This window comes from Monodelphis domestica, chromosome 2, assembly GCF_027887165.1.
Source record: "Monodelphis domestica isolate mMonDom1 chromosome 2, mMonDom1.pri, whole genome shotgun sequence".
NCBI lineage: Eukaryota > Metazoa > Chordata > Mammalia > Didelphimorphia > Didelphidae > Monodelphis > Monodelphis domestica.
This window is the reverse complement of record NC_077228.1, coordinates 206,134,299-206,151,870: the sequence shown is the minus strand read 5'-3', so window position 1 is coordinate 206,151,870 and position 17,572 is coordinate 206,134,299. Positions and strand designations below refer to the sequence as shown.

Below are 17,572 nucleotides of genomic sequence, written 5' to 3'. Positions count from 1 at the left end.
ACCTAAAAAAATGAAATAGTTTCAAGAAGAAAGAAACTTGTTTCTAAATGTAACTAAAAAAGAATTGGAAAAACTACATCAAGACTTTTAAAACACCCAATACATAGAAGGTACTGTGATTACTTCAAAGGCATGAGGTAGAATGGATGACAGGCCAGCCTTGGAATCAGAGACCCTGATTCCAGTCCTGCTTTGGACACAAGGCCAGCTGTAACTCCAGGTAGCTTTTCTTTTTTCTGAACCCCTTACCTTCCTTCTTAGAATTAATACTCTGTGTTGGTCCCAAGGTAGAAGAGTGCTAAGGGCTAGGCAATGGGGGTTAAGTGACTTGCCCAGGTTCACAGCTAGGAAATGTCTGAGGTCAAAATTGAACCCAGGACTTCCCACCTCTGGGCCTGACTCTCCATCCACTGAGCCACCTAGCTGCCCCCTGTAACTCCAGGTAGCTTTCAAAGACTCAAATTGTCAGTTTGTGTTGGTGAATAGACTTTCCATAGAGAGAGCTCCCCACATTGATGAAATTGTAGGTCTGGGAAGATAATTTGATTTAACCTAACTGGGCCTCAGTTTCCTCCTCAAAAATGAAGACTTAAAGAATCTCTTTTAGCTTCAAGAAATGTATGATTCTTTGCTCAGATCACAAAGCTTCATAAGGAAGGCTTGTCCCTGAGCCAGGCTGCCTGAGGCTGGTCTCTAAGCCCTCCATGACAGGTCACTCTCTTCACCCTGAGGCATTCTGCAAAGCAGAGCAGGCAGTCCTTAGGAGATGGGCAAGAGGTGGGGTGACCCAACTTCTTCTGCAGCCATAGCAGGGAGGGAACCTGTCAGCTGCAGCTTATGGGGTTCAGGCCCTCTTCCCCAGGTACCAATAATCAGCTCCAAGCGGGGAATTCCTTCAATCTCTCAGTCACAGATTCCTCCCTCCCCTCACCCCCTCTCTCTGCAGGCCAACTGCAATACCCTCCATGAAGGAAGACAGGGGAAATGAATTTTTAATGTTATTTCCTAGTTCCATCAGCAACAGGCCAGGCCCTTGGGCACCACAGAGACTTGTAGCCTTGGCTCATTCCCCAAGGAGATTGGCTTCTAATTGTTAAATCAGGGGGAAGTGACCCAGAGGAATAAGGGCAAAGGAACCAGGTTTTCTGAAAGGCCAGGGCATTTAGAAGTCCGAACGGGGAAATCTAATGCTTGTGGCTGGGGAGGGCCGTCTCCTCTGCACTCTTCCCAATCCAGGGAAGCTGAGACCAGGGACCTTGCTTAAATGAGTGAATTCTTCCTAGAGTCTCAGAATCATGGCTTTGGAGAAGGCTGACCAACCATTCTGAGGTCTCTGGGAGGAGGGTGAAAGAAACCAATTTCAATAAGTTTTGGATTCAAACCCATGAAGAAAATGACCCCCCACACACTCTTCTTCATCAATGGCCCCTACTGGAATCAAGCTGTCTCCTTCTAGGAACCATGGGAAACATATTTTTGGAAATCTTGCCCAAAACTTAGAAGAGCTGATGCCACAGGGAGGAGAGAACTTAGCAACCTTCCCCAGAGGTCCTCTCTCAGTAACTTCATTATTAGAGGAATCTCAGAGTTTCTGGAGGTTGTTAATAGTGGTGGCATGGTCCTAATCACTTCATTTTTTAATTTATTATTTAAATTTTTTCCTAATCACTTTAGCTGCTAATTTTTTTGGAGGGGGGCAGCAATAAAGGGTCATTTTCCAGCTTTCCCTTCAGGTTGACCCTGTATCAGTCCTTCCTACATCCCTGGAATGTCCTGCTTGCTCTTTTCTGAATCCTGAACATCCTTCAGAGTTCAGTTCAAAGCTTCCAATCAGACAAGTTACCTAAACTATAATGAGCTTTTCAAGATTTTTTTAGGTATACAGTCTTCCTTATTATAATTTGATCACATTTCTTTGAGGCTTAAAAAAAAGTCAACAATGGGGGCAACTAGGTGGCTCAGTGGATGTGAATAGAGAGCCAGACCTGGAGAACAGAAGGTTCTGGGTTCAAATATGACCTCAGAAACTTCCTAATCATGTGACTCTGGGAAAGTCACTTAACTCCCATTGCCTACCCCATAACCATTCTTCTGCCTTAGAACTGATCCTTAGTATTGGTTCTGAGATAGAAGGTATGGGTTTAAAAAAAAAAGCAGAATGTAAGTTCTATGAAGGCAACATACTCCTTCTATCCCAAGCACTTAGAACACAGCAAGTAGAATACATTAAGTAGATAATATTTGTTGAATGAATTTTTTAACTCTTGCCTTCCATCATAGAATCAATACTGCGTATTAGTTCCATGGCTAGCTCCACAGCCAATACTAGAACCTAGGTCATTAGATTCAAAATTGAAAACTCTAATTCACCATGTTGCTTCTCTACCCTTTTCTTCCCAGTAAAGTGCTTTATATAGAATGGGAACTCAAAAAATGTTCATTGGTTGACCATCAGACAGTCCTCGTAAATATATATTTTTTTATTTGTTGTTCAGTCATGTCTGGGTGTTCTTCACAAAGATTATGGAGTGGTTTGCCATTTCTTTCTCCAGCCTCTTTTACAGATGAGTAAACTGAAGCCAAAAGGGTTAAGTGACTTGTCCAGAGTCACATAGAATTCAGGTCTTCCTGACTCTAGAGCCGACATTCTATCCCTTGAGCCACTAGTTGGCTTAAATATTACATCTTTTTTTTTTTTCAATTTGAATTAATTTATTTATTTAGGCAGTTTAGGACATTATTCTTTGGTTATAATAATCACAATATTTTCCTCCCTCCCCTCCACCCACCCTTCCCACAGCTGACAAGCAATTTCATTGGGAATTACTTGTGTCCTTGGTCAGAACCTATTTCCATGTTGTTGGTGTTTGCATTAGGATATTCATTTAGAATCTATATCCCCAGTCATATCCCCTCAACCCATGTATCCAAGCAGTTGTTTTTCTTCTGTGTTTCTACTCCCAGTTTTTCCTCTGAATGTGGATAGTGGTTTTTCTCATAGATTCCTCCAAGTTGTTCAGGATCACTGCATTGCCACTAATGGAGAAGTCCATTACATTCGATTGTGCCACAGTGTATCAGTCTCTGTGTACAATGTTCTCCTGGTTCTGCTCCTTCCACTCTGCATCAATTCCTGGAGGTCATTCCAGTTCCCATGGAATCCCTCCACTTTATTATTCCTTTGAGCACAATAGTATTCCATCACCAGCATATACCACAATTTGTTCAGCCATTCCCCAATTGAAGGGCATCCTCTCATTTTCCAAATTTTTGCCACTACAAAGAGCGCCGCTATGAATATTTTTGTACAAGTCTTTTTCCTTATTATCTCTTTGGGGTACAAGCCCAGCAGTGCTATGGCTGAATCAAAGGGCAGATAGTCTTTTAGCGCCCTTTGGGCATACTTCCAAATTGCCCTCCAGAATGGTTGGATCAATTCACAACTCCACCAGCAATGAGTTAATGTCCCAACTTTGCCACATCCTCTCCAACATTCATCACTTCCCTTTGCTGTCATGTTAGCCAATCTGCTAGGTGTGAGGCAATACCTCAGAGTTGTTTTGATTTGCATTTCTCTGATTATAAGAGATTTAGAACACTTTTTCTTATGCTTATTAATAGTTTTTATTCTTTAACTGAAAATTCCCTATTCATATCTCTTGCCCATTTATCAATTGGAGAATGGCTTGATTTTTTGTACAATTGGTTTAGCTCTTTATAAATTTGAGTAATTAGACATTTCTCAACTGTTTTTGTTATGAAGATTGTTTTCCAATTTGTTGCTTCCCTTCTAATTTTGGATGTATAAGTTTTGTTTGTACAAAAGCTTTTTAATTTGATGTAATCAAAATTATTGATTTTATATTTTGTGATTTTTTCTAGCTCTTGCTTGGTTTTAAAGTCTTTCCTTTCCCAAAGATATGACAAGTATACTATTCTGTGTTCACCTAATTTGCTTATAGTTTCCCTCTTTATATTCAGGTCATTCACCCATTCTGAGTTTATCTTGATGTAGGGTGTAAGATGTTGATCCAAACCTAATCTCTCCCATACTGTCTTCCAATTTTCCCAGCAGTTTTTATCAAATAGTGGGTTTTGGTCCCAAAGGCTGGGATCTTTGGGCTTATCATAGACTGTCTTATTGAAGTCATTTACCCCAAGTCTATTCCACTGATCCTCCTTTCTGTCTCTTAGCCAGTACCAAATTGTTTTGATGACCACTGCTTGATAGTATAGTTTGAGATCTGGGACTGCAAGTCCTCCTTCCTTCACATTTTTTTCATGATTTCCCTGGATATCCTTGATCTTTTGTTCTTCCAAATGAACTTTGTTATGGCTTTTTCTAATTCAGTAAAAAAGTTTTTTGGTAGTCCAATGGGTATGGCACTAAATAAGTAAATTAATTTGGGTAGGATTGTCATTTTTATTATGTTAGCTCATCCCACCCATGAGCAATCAATGTTTTTCCAGTTGTTTAGATCTAGTTTTAATTGTGTGGAGAGTGTTTTGTAGTTGTGTTCATATAGTTCCTGTGTTTGTCTCGGCAGATAGATTCCTAAGTATTTTACATTGTCTAGGGTGATTTTAAATGGAGTTTCTCTTTCTAATTCTTGCTGCTGAGATGGGTTGGAGATATACAGAAATGCTGATGATTTATGTGGGTTTATTTTGTATACTGCAACTTTGCTAAAGTTGTTGATTATTTCGACTAGCTTTTTGGTCAATTCTCTAGGATTCTTTAAGTAGACCGTCATATCATCTGCAAAGAGTGATAGCTTGGTCTCCTCATTGCCTATTTTGATGCCTTCAATTTCTTTTTCTTCTCTAATTGCTACTGCTAGTGTTTCTAGTACAATGCTAAATAATAGAGGTGATAATGGGCATCCTTGTTTCACTCCTGATCTTATTGGGAATGCATCTAGTTTATCCCCATTACAGATGATGTTGGCTGATGGTTTTAGATAGATACTGTTTATTCTTTTTAGGAAAGGCCCTTCTATTCCTATACTTTCTAGTGTTTTCAATAGGAATGGGTGTTGTATTTTATCAAAGGCTTTTTCTGCATCTATTGAGATAATCATGTGATTGTTGTAGGTTTGCTTGTTAATATGGTCAATAATGTGATGGTTTTCCTAATATTGAACCAGCCCTGCATTCCTGGTATAAATCCTACTTGATCATTGTGAATGACCCTCTTGATTACTTGCTGGAGTCTTTTTGCTAGTATCCTATTTAAGATTTTTGCATCTATATTCATTAAGGAGATTGGTCTCTAGTTTTCTTTCTCTGTTTTTGACCTGCCTGGCTTTGGAATCAGTACCATATTTGTGTCATAAAAGGAATTCGGTAGAACTCCTTCTTTGCTTATTCTGTCAAATAGTTTGTATAATGTTGGGATTAGTTGTTCTTTGAATGTTTGATAGAATTCATTTGTGAATCCATCTGGACCTGGGGATTTTTTCTTAGGGAGTTCTTTAATGGCTTGTTCAATTTCTTTTTCTGACATGGGTTTTTTTAAGTAGCCTATTTCTTCTTCTCTTAGTCTAGGCAATTTATATTTTTGTAAATATTCATGCATATCACCTAGATTGACATATTTGTTGCCATATAATTGGGCATAATAGTTTTTAATGGGTGCCTTAATTTCCTCTTCATTAGAGGTGAAGTCTCCCTTTTCATCTTGGATACTGTCAATTTCATTTTCTTCTTTCCTTTTTTAAATTAGATTGACAAGTACATTGTCTATTTTATTTATTTTTTTCAAAGTACCAGCTTCTAGTCTTTTTTATTAAATCAATGGTTATTTGACTTTCAATTTTATTAATTTCTCCTTTGATTTTTAGGATCTCTACTTTAGTTTTCATCTGAAGATTTTTAATTTGTTCACTTTCTAGTTTTTTAATTTGCATGCCCAGTTCATTGACTTCTCCCCTGTTTGTTTCTGTTTCCTCTTCTATAAAATAAGCCAGAGAATAAGATGGCAAATCACTCCAGTATCTTTGCTAAGAAAACCCAAAATGGAATCATGAAAAGTCAGATACAACTGAACAACAAGAGATTACATTTACCTAGTTTTTTTATGTTTACAAAACGCCTCCAAAGACATTATCTATTTAAATATTACAACAACTTTTCAAGTGCAAATATTATGTCCACTTTACACATGAGAAAATTAAGACTTAATGTCTCTCTGGTGGTTTCCTTCTTTGTACATACAGTCCAACCTTTACTTGGGTGGTGTAGGAGATAGGGTGCCATGCCTAGAGTCAGGAAGATTTGAATTCAAATCCAGCCTCAGGCACTTCCAAGCTGTGTGATATGAACAAATTATTTAACGACTATTTGTTGCAAAATGAAGATAATAACATTGCCCACTTCCCAGGGAAATGAGATAATCATTAGAAAGCCCTTAGCACAGTGTAACAGCTATATAAACGTTAGCTATTGATATGGTTATTGTTGTTGTTGTTCATTTGTTCAGTTGTTTCTGATCTCATGGGTGTTGTCCATAGGGTTTTCCCATCAAAGATGAATAAATGAAGAAGGAAAGAAAGAGAGAGAGAAAGAAAGAAAAAAGAAAGGGAGGAAGAAAGAAAGAAAGAAAGAAAGAAAGAAAGAAAGAAAGAAAGAAAGAAAGAAAGAAAGGGAAGAAGAAATAAAATAAAATAAAATATCATTACTTAAATTGAAATCCAATCTATGACATTAGCTGCATCACCCTGGACAAGTCATTTAATTTCCTGTTTGTCTCAATTTCCTCATTTGTAAAATGGGGATAATTATAGTACCCATCTCTCAGGGTTTGTTGTGAAGATAAAATAAGATAATTGTAAATCACTTAGGACAGTGGTCAGCACATAGTAGGTCCTATATAAATGCTAGCTATGATGATGTGACCTGTACCTTATTATGACTACTTGTATTAGGAATCTTCACAGTTAAAATGGTCATTTTGTAGGTAACTGAAAAGTGATTTTAAAAAATCCTTACTTTCTGTCTTAGAATCAATATTAAGTATTGGTTCCAAGGCAGAAGAGTGGTAAGGGCTAGGTAATGGGGGTTAAGTGACTTGTCCAGGGTCACATGAGTAGGAGATTGGAACCCAGGACCTCCTGTCTCTAGGTCTGGCTCTCTATCCCCTAGCTTTCCCTGAAAAGTTATTCTTGAATCTTATTTGAAACTCCATTATGGGTCACCCTTCCCCTTTTCTACCTAAAATACTGAAAAATTCGTGAGCAGTTAGAGAAGAGTAACCAAGTGTAGATAGAGGAGAATAGCTCAAATGGTAAAGGACATTGAGTTCATGCCACATGAAGATTGGTTCTAGGGTATCTTTATGCTGGGAAAGAGGAGGCTTAGCAGGGGTATGATAGCTATCTTCAATTATCTGAAGAGCTGTGACATGGAACAGGGATTAGATTCATTCTGTTAGTTTCCCAAAGGCAAATTAGGAGAAATAGCTGGAAGTCAAATGGAGGCCAATAGAAGTTTGTGATAAGAAATAATGGCCTAATAATGAAAGCAAATCAAAAGTGGAATGGGCTGCCTTTGGAGGAAAGGGGTTCTCTCCCACTTAGGGTCTTCAGGCAGAGGCTGGATGCACATTTCCCAATATTATCCAAGGGGATTTGATTGGTTTGAAATGCTTTGGGCTACATGACCTTTGTCCACTCTTCTGACCATGGCATATCGTGATTTCATGACTTGCCCAAGGTTACACGGCTAATAGATGGAGCTGAGACTTGAACTCAGTGTCTTACTTTGATTTGAGGCACAAAGGTTTCCAATCTCTCTCTAGAACAGGGAATCTTAACATAGGACTTTGTTTTTCTAATTCCATAACTATTTCAAAATAATTAGTTTCCTTTGTAATACTAAATATTTTATTGACTATATGGAAATATGTTTTACATGATTACACATGTATAATCTATATCAGATTGTTTTCTGACTTAGAAATGGCAAAAGGAATGGAAGGAGGGAGAGAGTTTGGAACTTAAAATTTTTAAAAAATGAATGTTAAGGAGGCAGTTGGGTGGCTCAGTGGATTGAGAGCCAGGCCTAGAGATGGGAGGCCCTGGCCTTCAAATCTGGCCTCAGACACTTCCTAGCTGTATGACCCTGGACAAGTCACTTGACCTCCATTGCCTAGCCCTTACCTCTCTTCTGCCTTGGAGCCAATACACAGTATTGATTCTAAGACAGAAGGTAAGTGTTAAAAAAAAAAAAGAATGTTAAGGGGGTATGAATATTAATTCATTCTAGACGATGTAATGGATTGAGAACCAGGCCTAGAGATGGGAGATTTGGATTAAAAATCTGGCCTCAGACATTTTCTGGCTATGTGATCCTGGACAAGTCATTTAAACCCCATTACCTATTCCTTATTGCTCTTCTGCTTTAGAAGATGGAAGGTAAGGATTAAAAAAAAAAAGGAATGTTACAAATTGTTTTTACATGTAATTGGGAAAAATCATTATTAAAAAATACTAGTTATTTTCTTTTATGCATTTAAAAACATTATTCTGGGGCCAGTTAGATAGCACAATGGATAGAGTCCCTGGCCTGGAGTCAGGAAGTCCTGGGTTCAAACCTGGCCTCTGACACTTCCTAGCTGTGTGACTCAGGGCAAGTTGCTAAATCCTGATTGCCTAATCCTTGCTGCTCTTCTGTTTTAGAATGGATACTGAGACAGAAGATAAGGGTTCAAAACGAAATAAAACAAAACCTTATTCTGAGAAAGCATCTATAGGTTTTACCCGACTGCCCAAAGGGTCCATGACACAAAAAGGCTCCATGCAATAAACCTAACCCTTGCAGTGATTTATGGGGAAGCTGTGTCCCTTACTACCACCCCAACTAAAGAAGGGCTGGGGGAGCCCAGGCAGAAATCTTATACTTGGGTTAAGGTCCCTCTCCCATGGCAGAGAGGAAACCTAACCCCCAGAACTCTGTGCTCCAGACCCCAGCTCTATCCTTGATGCAGCCTTTACTTTGCTCCCCTGCAGCTACTGCTCTATAGATAGATAAGGACAGAGAGATGCAAGCAAATTAATTCTGAGAGAAACAGGTGGCAAAACAATAGGCCAGCAAGTCCAGCAAGGAGCTGTAAATCCCTGAGGCATGGGGCCAGAGAGGAGAGAGGGAAGGGTCCTCAAGCATCAGGTGTCAGAAGTGGCCCTGTGCCAATCCATCCCTTTCTCTTCACCACCAGATGGAAAAGAATAAAAGCTGACATTAGTAAAGGTCTTGGGGATTTACAGAGTGCCTTCTTCACAAGAAGCCTGTAAGAGAAGGCACTGAGTGTCAGTATTATTATCCTCACTTTACAACTAAGGAAAAAAAGACTGAGAAGTTAAATGAATTCCCCATAACCAGAGGGTCACAGGATTCAGAGACTTTGGAGGTCATCTAGTCCAACTCCTTCATTTTACAGATAAGGAAACTGAGGCCAAGGTAATTTAAGGGGCTTGCCCAAAGTCACAGAGGTATTAAGCACCAAAAGTTGAATTGAGACTCAAATTCTCTGACTCCAAAGTCAATCCTCTTTCTGTTGTTCCATGATGCCTTCCACATTTTAGAATCCCTTCTTTCTTTCTTGCCTCCTTTAATTTCTCTACTCTAACAGTGTCCAGACTTTTGGATATCATGAGACCATGGTCAGGTGGGTAGTAAATTATAAAACTGGCATTTGAATCCAAGGTGAGTAGCTATGGAGGGCAGGATTCAAACCCAGTTCCTCTAAGTCCTAAAAATTACAAAATGGCTTTCCATGAGCTGGTTGGACACATTGAGGTTCCTGATGTGACCGCAAGTCTCTTTTTCAGCATGATACATGATCTGTCCCTCTACTTAGTAAACTACTCCCTGTATTTATCTTCCTACTGCCTCATTTCCCCAATGGTGGGTTCTTCTTACTTGTAGTGTTATAGCGAACTCCATAGAAGTAGGCAGGACAGGGCCGAACCACGAGCTGACCAGCTGCACTCCGAGGCCAGCAGGTCCCAATGAGATCAATGGAGGCATTGCATTGGAGCCCTGGGGGGGGAATGGAGAGAGGGAGAAAGAGAAAGTGAGATAGGTCTAAGCCCTCCCTTCCCCTTCCCCCAGTCCTCTTATCTCTTCAAACAGACTAATAAACAATGGTGACTTTAAAGCTCTTAACTCCCTCATTTCCTCCTCCTCCTCACCAATTAGAAAAGACCCTAAAGGAAAACTCCTTGAAACTAGGACTCTGGTGAAGTTCAATGGCATTCCTTGCCCTAAAATTACTGTCTGCCTTCATGGACCTCCTGTTTAAAATCCAGGGTCTCCCAAAGAGCCTACAAGACAGGGACAGGCAAGAGTTCATGCATTCTTTTCCTAACTCAGTGCTGGCAAACCTTTTAGAGACAGAGTGCCGGGCCCTGCCCTCACCCCCCCCCCCAACCAAGTGCGGTGCTCCTCCCCCACACTGAGTGTTAGGTTTGCCCCATCCCTCTTACCCCACAGAGGGGAGGGAGGAAGTGCTCCTGGGAGCACTTCTGGGAGGAGGGAGGATGAAGTGAGGAATGTCCTCAGTGAGTATAGCAAGGGGGAGAGGAGTAGCCTGAGTGCTCTGCTCCCCTCCAGCTGCTGCTTGTGAGTTGCCCACCTTACCAGCTATGAGCTCCCATTGGCTGCTAGACAGAGGAGAGGGATGGGAAAAATGTCCTCAGGCATGATGGAGAGAGGGGAGGGGAACAGCTCTGCCTGAGTCTCTCTGCCTTTCTAGTAATGAAGGGGGGGGGGTTCATCATCACTGCCCTAACTAATGGGTTTGAAGTCAACTGACCCATGCTCAGGAAATATAGAACAACTGCTGTGTTTCTTAGAAAGTGTTCCTGGGGCAGCAAGGTGGCTCAGTGAATGGAGAACCAGGCCCAGAGACAGGAGGTCCTGTATTCAAACCTGGCCTCAGACACTTCCTAGCTGTGTGACCTTGGGCAAGTCACTTAACACACAACCCCACCCCCACCCCCACCCCATGCCTAGTCCTTACTGTTCTTCTGCCTTAGAACCAATATATAGGATCAATTCTAAGATGGAAGGTAAGGATTAAAAGAAAAAAAGTAATGTTCCTTATGAATGGGTTGGAGGACCACTTTGTCCTTCTGACTTTCCTTTCCCAGAGAAAGATGTGATAACAATCCCTTTAAAAACTCTCAAATTGTAATATGGAATCAGACTGACACATCTACACTGCTGGCAATCAGTCTTGTACTAGTTTATAGTTAATAAATATACTCTAATTTTTGGATTGTGAAAAGAAAGTTGCATTGAAAAATTTTTTAAAAATTCTGATCTAGAAAAGGAAAGGATATGGACCTGGCAAGAACAAGGAGGCTGAGTAGAACAGATTTGGGGGGCCAAGAATGTGGGGGCTGGGGTGGGGTTTTTCATTCAAGGGAGGGACTTAAATGCCAGGTAGAATTTTAACTTGAATGACCATAGGGAGCCATTTGGGCTTTTGAGCAGGGGAGAGACAAGGAAGCCTAGGTAGTAAAACTCTCCAGGTTAAAGGGGAACAATTACAAGTTGTTAAGATCTTCCACTGTCATTTTAGATGAAGGTTGAATATTTCTCCAGGCATCAAGCTTTATAGCCTAAGGCCAATTCCACCCCTCCTCCCTCCAGCCTTCTCAGCTGGTGATTGGAGCCCAGAAGTATATTGGTGAGATTTGTGCTCCTTATAGCCTTATGCAAGTCCAGATCCCCTTGGCTCCAGGCCCAAATTTACATAACCACATTCATGGAGAAAACAACTATGTCTCTGCCAGTACTAAGAATGAATATCTTCATAAAAACGCCTAAATTTTCAGCCAGGCAATGTTCAGTCATTTCAGTTGTATCTGATTCTTCATGACCCCATTTTGAGGTTTTCTTGGCAAAGACACTGGAGTGCTTTGCCATTTTCTTCTCCAGCTATTTTACAGATGAGGAAAATGAAGCCAACAGGGGTAAGTGACTTGCTCAGGGTCACACAGCTAGTAAGTGTCTAAGGCTGGATTTGAACTCAGGAAGATGACTCCAGGCCTGGCCCTTTAGCCATTGTGCCACCTAGCTGTAGTCAGGCAATAGCATTCTTCTAATTTCCAGGGGTATCTTTACAGAGTATTGTATTAGGCACCATAAGAGGACAGAGCACCCAGAAAGTAATACTATCTCACATTTCCTCATTGCTCAAAGGTCTCCTGGCAGTTGGGTAGCACAGTGGGTAGAGCTCCAGGACTGGAATTGGGAGGACCTGGGGTCAAATCTGGACCCTAAGCAAGTCACCTAACCCTTATTGCCTAGCCCTTGCTGCTCTTCTTAGAATTGATACTAAGACAGAAAAGAATATTAAAAAACCAACACCACAAACAATACCCCAAAAATAAAACATGTGCAATGGAGTATTACTATGCCCATTTTTCAGATAAGAATAAAAGCTGAATGCCACCTAAAGGGCAATGGAGAGGCACATGATGGTCACGAATAGACCACAATATTTTCCAAACAAGTAACAATGAAAGAGAATCAGTGTAAAGGGTGTCATCTGAGAAATGTATGTTCAAAAGAAGATGGGATAGGGGCAGCTGAGTGGCTCAGTGGATGGAGTGCCAGGCCCTTGTTGGTCTTCTCTTTTAGAACCAATCAATATACAGTATTGATTCTAAGATGGAAGGTAAAGGTAAAAAAAAAATCGGATTCTCTGGCATGGATTGAGAGTAAGCACTAGCCAGTAGGAAGCCAGTATACTTCCTTGCTATTCTTAAGATATCAAGATTACTTGAGGAAGACCTCCAGGATATTGGGAAGACCTTTTGTGATGAATTTTTGGGAAATCAAATACTAGACTCAGAAATCAAAGACTAGACTCAGACATCATTGGAGGAGATACTCACATCGGGGAGGTCACAGATACATCAGAGAATGAGAATACAAATAGTGAGAAAAAATGTGACTTGTCTAAGGTCATCCAGTTGGTAACTGGTGCAGCTGGGACTTTAAAGTCATTCTTCTGAAAATGGGACAGTCCTTTGACTTAAGTTTCCTTGTAGGAGATGGGGACTGAGAATGGGATTCCAGTGGGAGGCTGGAAATGGGCTAAGAGCTCCTTCCCCATTCTAGCATTGTTCTGGATATAGCTGTACTATTCCAGTTATAACCCAACCTGCCTGGGGGCAGCTGGGTGGCTCAGTGTTTTGAGAGTCAGGCCCAGAGATGGGAGGTCCTGGGTTCATATCTGGCCTCAGACACTTCCTAGCTATGTGACCCTGGACAAATCACTTAACCCCCATTGTCTAGCCCTCTTCTACCTTGCAACCAATACCCAGTACTGATTTTAAGACAAAAAGTAAGGGTTTAAAAAAATAACCCTACTTGCCTAATCTGTAAATATCACCCCACTCAAGCACAGGAGCTTATTTAGTAAAAGGTCAGCTGCTAACACTCAGGGGCTGGCAAAGAGACAGATTACCATGTGCAGAGGAGTCAGGAGTAAATGAGGGGAAAGCAGCTACTTCAGTGCTAATGACCCAGCCTTGCTCTTGGGCTCCATTCAAGGCCATATCACAATCATTTTTCCTAAATTAGCCCTTCCCAACCAGGATCATTTGGGAAACAACACTGGATTAAATTGGCTTCCTTTCTGGGCTGAGCTCTGGACAGCTCTGAGCAATGCTTATACTACATTGGTTTTTCTCTCTATTCAAAGCTATTCATAGGACACTCAGAAAAATCAAGGCTGGAGAGGGGCAGTCCTCTGGGCCAAGAAGTTTCATTAGCAGAAATCATAAGATCATATAAAGAATTCTCAATGCCAGCTTATTGGGAAGAGCATATGAGGCTCTTGCAAAAGAGATTCCTATACTTTCCAAGGATGGGGCTAGGGGAGGCCATCCTTAGCTCTCTCTTGCTTCTTAAAGACAGTATATCTACTTTGGATAGGGGCAGGCTAGTTTGTTATTGTTCCCTAATTTCTGTCATATTGGACTCTTCTGGGCAAAGAGACTGGAATGCTTTGTCATTTCCTTCTCCAGCTCATTTTACAGATGCAGAAATTGAGTCAAAGTAAGTTTCTGAGGCCAGATTTGAACTTCAGAAGCTGTCTCTCCAGGTCTGGCATTCTATCTGCTACACCACCTCGCTGCCCTTCAGTGACTAGTAAATAGTAGGTGCCAAATCAGTGGTGTTAAAGATTAGGTGCAGAGTACAAAAAGCACTGAAAGTGTCTGTAAACAAGCTTCCACTCAGATCCTGGCTCTGACATTTCTTGCCTGTCAGACTGGAATAAGACAGTGACAAAATAGAAGATGGTGGAGAAGAAGTAGGGAAAGCTCGAACCCCCATGAGAATCCTCTCCAACTAACTAACCCTAAAATAATGCCTCAAAACAAAATATATGGAGTGAAGGGAGTAGAACAAATCATTGCACTTTTCTGAGATTCAATTCCTTCATTGATAAAATGAAGACATATGAACTGCTTACCTCATAATGAGTGTGAGGGTCAAATGAGATAACTTAGACTGATAATGAAAGGGATAAATAGGTAGATGGATAGATAGATTGGGTAGATAAATACATATATACACATAGGTGATAGATTGTTCAATCTATCAACAGATAGATTCACAGAGCAATAGTTACATACATATGTACATAGAAAAGTATATAAATATATAGGTGATAGGATCAGTAGCTAGATAAATAACTAGCTAGCTAGATAGATAGATCTAGATAACTAGGAGCCAGACAGGCATGGAAAAATATGTAATACTGGCTTTAATAACCTTTCTAAAAGAAACTATAGAGGTGGTTACTTTATCTTTAAAAGGGAATATACCCTAAAAAGATTAGAGAAAGGAAAGGATCAATATATTAAAAAATGTTTATAGAAGTTCTTTTTTGTGGTGGCAAAGAATGGGAGACTGAGGAGATGGGTGCCCATTAATCGAGGAATGGCTAAACAAGTTATAGTATATGAATGTGAAGGAATACTAACATGCTATAAGAAATAACAAAGAGGATTATTTCAAAAAAACCTAGGAAGACTTGTATGAACTGATGCAGAGCGAAATTAGCAGAACCAGGAGAACAAACTAAATGAAATAGAAAGGACCTCTTTCTTAAGACAATTATTTTAACTCTTTTGCAGAACTACAATGGAGAGAATTCTTGGAAAGAGATTTTATTGGCTTCTTGAGAGAGCTAAATGTTTCCAGAATTGAGAAGTTAGTAGATTATTCTTGCTCTGTGATCCTTCTTAGACCTAACATTGTAAACAATTATTATTATTAGATACAATGTAAACAATTATTATTATTAGATACACTGTAAACAGTTATTTATATCATTATTTTATTGTTTGTTGCAAGTAATAAAAATGTACAACTAGTAATCTTGATGATTCCAGGTATTTAGGTGGGAAGATGTATAGAGATGAACAAAAGTATATGAGAAAGGAGCAGCTAGGTGGCTCCCTAGATAGAGAGCCAGGCCTAGAGATGTGAGGTCCTGGGTTCAAAGCTGTCCTCAGATACTTCTTAGCTGTGTGACCCTGGGCAAGTTACTTAACTTCTATTGCCTAGCTCTTGCTGCTCTTCAGCCTTGGAATCAATACTTAGTAAATATTCTAAGTTGGATGCTAAGAGTTACAAAAAAGAATATTAGAAAGGAGCTGTCTAGTTTATTTGATAAATAATATTTTAAAAAAATAAGGCTACAATTTACTGTGAACCACCATAACCTGTGAATACTAAACTGTGGAAGAGTTGTGACCAAACTGTTGAATTCACATGATTCTCAGTGAATCATGGATCCTGGAAGTAAATAGGATGGTGTCAGTCAGTGAGACATAACATTAATAGCAACATCATACATCTTTAAAAAAAAATAAAATAAGTAAATCAGCACTTATATGCTTCCTTTTTAGTATTAAAGATCACAGGATAGTGCTTAAGGCAAATGATAATTGAACTTTTTTTTAATTATTCATTCTGGAATGACAGGAAATCTGATTTCCTTTTCAGGTGTCTTGAAGATCTGATTTTCCCCGATACACTTTTCAGAAATTTCTGAGATTCTGTATTCTATCTCCCCTTCTTGTGTAAATGCACAACATCCTATGGCTATCATGGAGATTTCCATATGATTATAACAAATAATATTTAATAAGCAGGGTGAGGATTCAGAGCTAGTTGATTAATGAGAAATATCTTTCAGTTTTAGGAATTTATAAGGAAATAAAAGGACGTACCCCTGATTGCCTTTGAACCTGGGGTATGAATGAAAATGTATCAGTAGACAGACAGGCTGGCAGAGAAGAAAATAGTTGGCTTTGATCATTCAGTGTGCTAGGATTTTGGAAAGAGCTAACCACTCTGATACTGCTTGAAGCAAACTTTAGAAACTTCAGATCAGTTGGAAATGGAAAGTAACACTATAAGATATCAGCAAGGTGGGGCCAGTGGAATCTATTAGTATTACTAAACCTCATGATACATACTGCCTTTTCTCTTCACCTGTGTAGTAGGACAGGCTTACATATAATAAAAAAAATCATAGACTCAGAGCTAAGAAAGAATTTAAGAGATCATGAGAAAAGAAGAGTTAATTCACAGCAGACAATTAGTTCTCTGTTGTTGTTTTAGGTGTCTCTAATGCTTTATGTGACCCCATTCAGTTTTCTTGGAAAAGATTCAGGGATGGTTGGCCATCTCCTTGTTCAGCTCATTTTACAGATGAGAAAACAGAAGCCAGCAGAGTTAAGTGACTTGCCCAGGGTCACACTGCTAGTACATATTTAAGGCTAGATTTGAACTCTGGAAGAAGAATATTCCTGACTCCAGCTCTGGCACTTTACCTACTGTGCCATGTAGCTGCCCAAGTAGCTGTCCAGTGTCTTTCTCTAGTCTTCTGTCCAGAGGCTCCACAGCTTCTCTTAGTTGTCCTCTGGACTATGAGATATTTTTCTTTATGTCTGACTACATTTTTTTTTCTGCTTCAACCTAAGTCCATTTCCTTTTATATAGTCCCTTGTGGACATGGAGAACAACTTCTCACAATCTTGTCATAAAAACCCCAAATGCTGACTTGAAGACATTAAGTAAGTCACTCCAGAGCCTTCTTGTTTCCACATTAAACAATCTTCTGTCTCAGTCTGACCTCTGAGTACCATCAGCCTTAGCTGTCTCCAAATCCCCTTCTGGGGCAGCCAAAAAGCAAAGTAGGAACAATCACCAACTTCAATCAAAGTCCCAGGGCTATGGAGCAAGTAGGTCTTGACAAGGCAATTAATAGGCCTTTCTGCCTCTCCATAGTGAGGACACCAGAAAACAATTGGATATCTTGGACAAAATTAAGCCACGAACCGGCTAAAGGTTAGACACATATCCGGGGGGGGGGGGGTGTCCAGGGAGTTGGGAAGGGTGGGTGCAGTTTAGTCAATATTTGCCTTGAGGAAAAAGGGGAATTATAGGCTGATATCTGGCTGATTGGACCTTGACCTCAGACATAGGATCACTGAATCACAGACTAGTAAAGCTAGAAGGGACTTTAGAGAGCAAATAA

General features: G+C 40.0%; 1 protein-coding gene across 1 annotated transcript in view; it reads right to left on the bottom strand.

The window, feature by feature from the left end:
* The window catches only part of CRHR1 (corticotropin releasing hormone receptor 1), a 131,154-nt gene that overhangs the window by 49,401 nt on the left and 64,181 nt on the right, over positions 1-17,572 (bottom strand). The window contains exon 3 of the mRNA XM_007482503.3: positions 9,919-10,038. Within this exon, the coding sequence (XP_007482565.1) occupies positions 9,919-10,038 (120 nt within the window). The remainder of the gene's footprint in view (positions 1-9,918; positions 10,039-17,572) is intronic.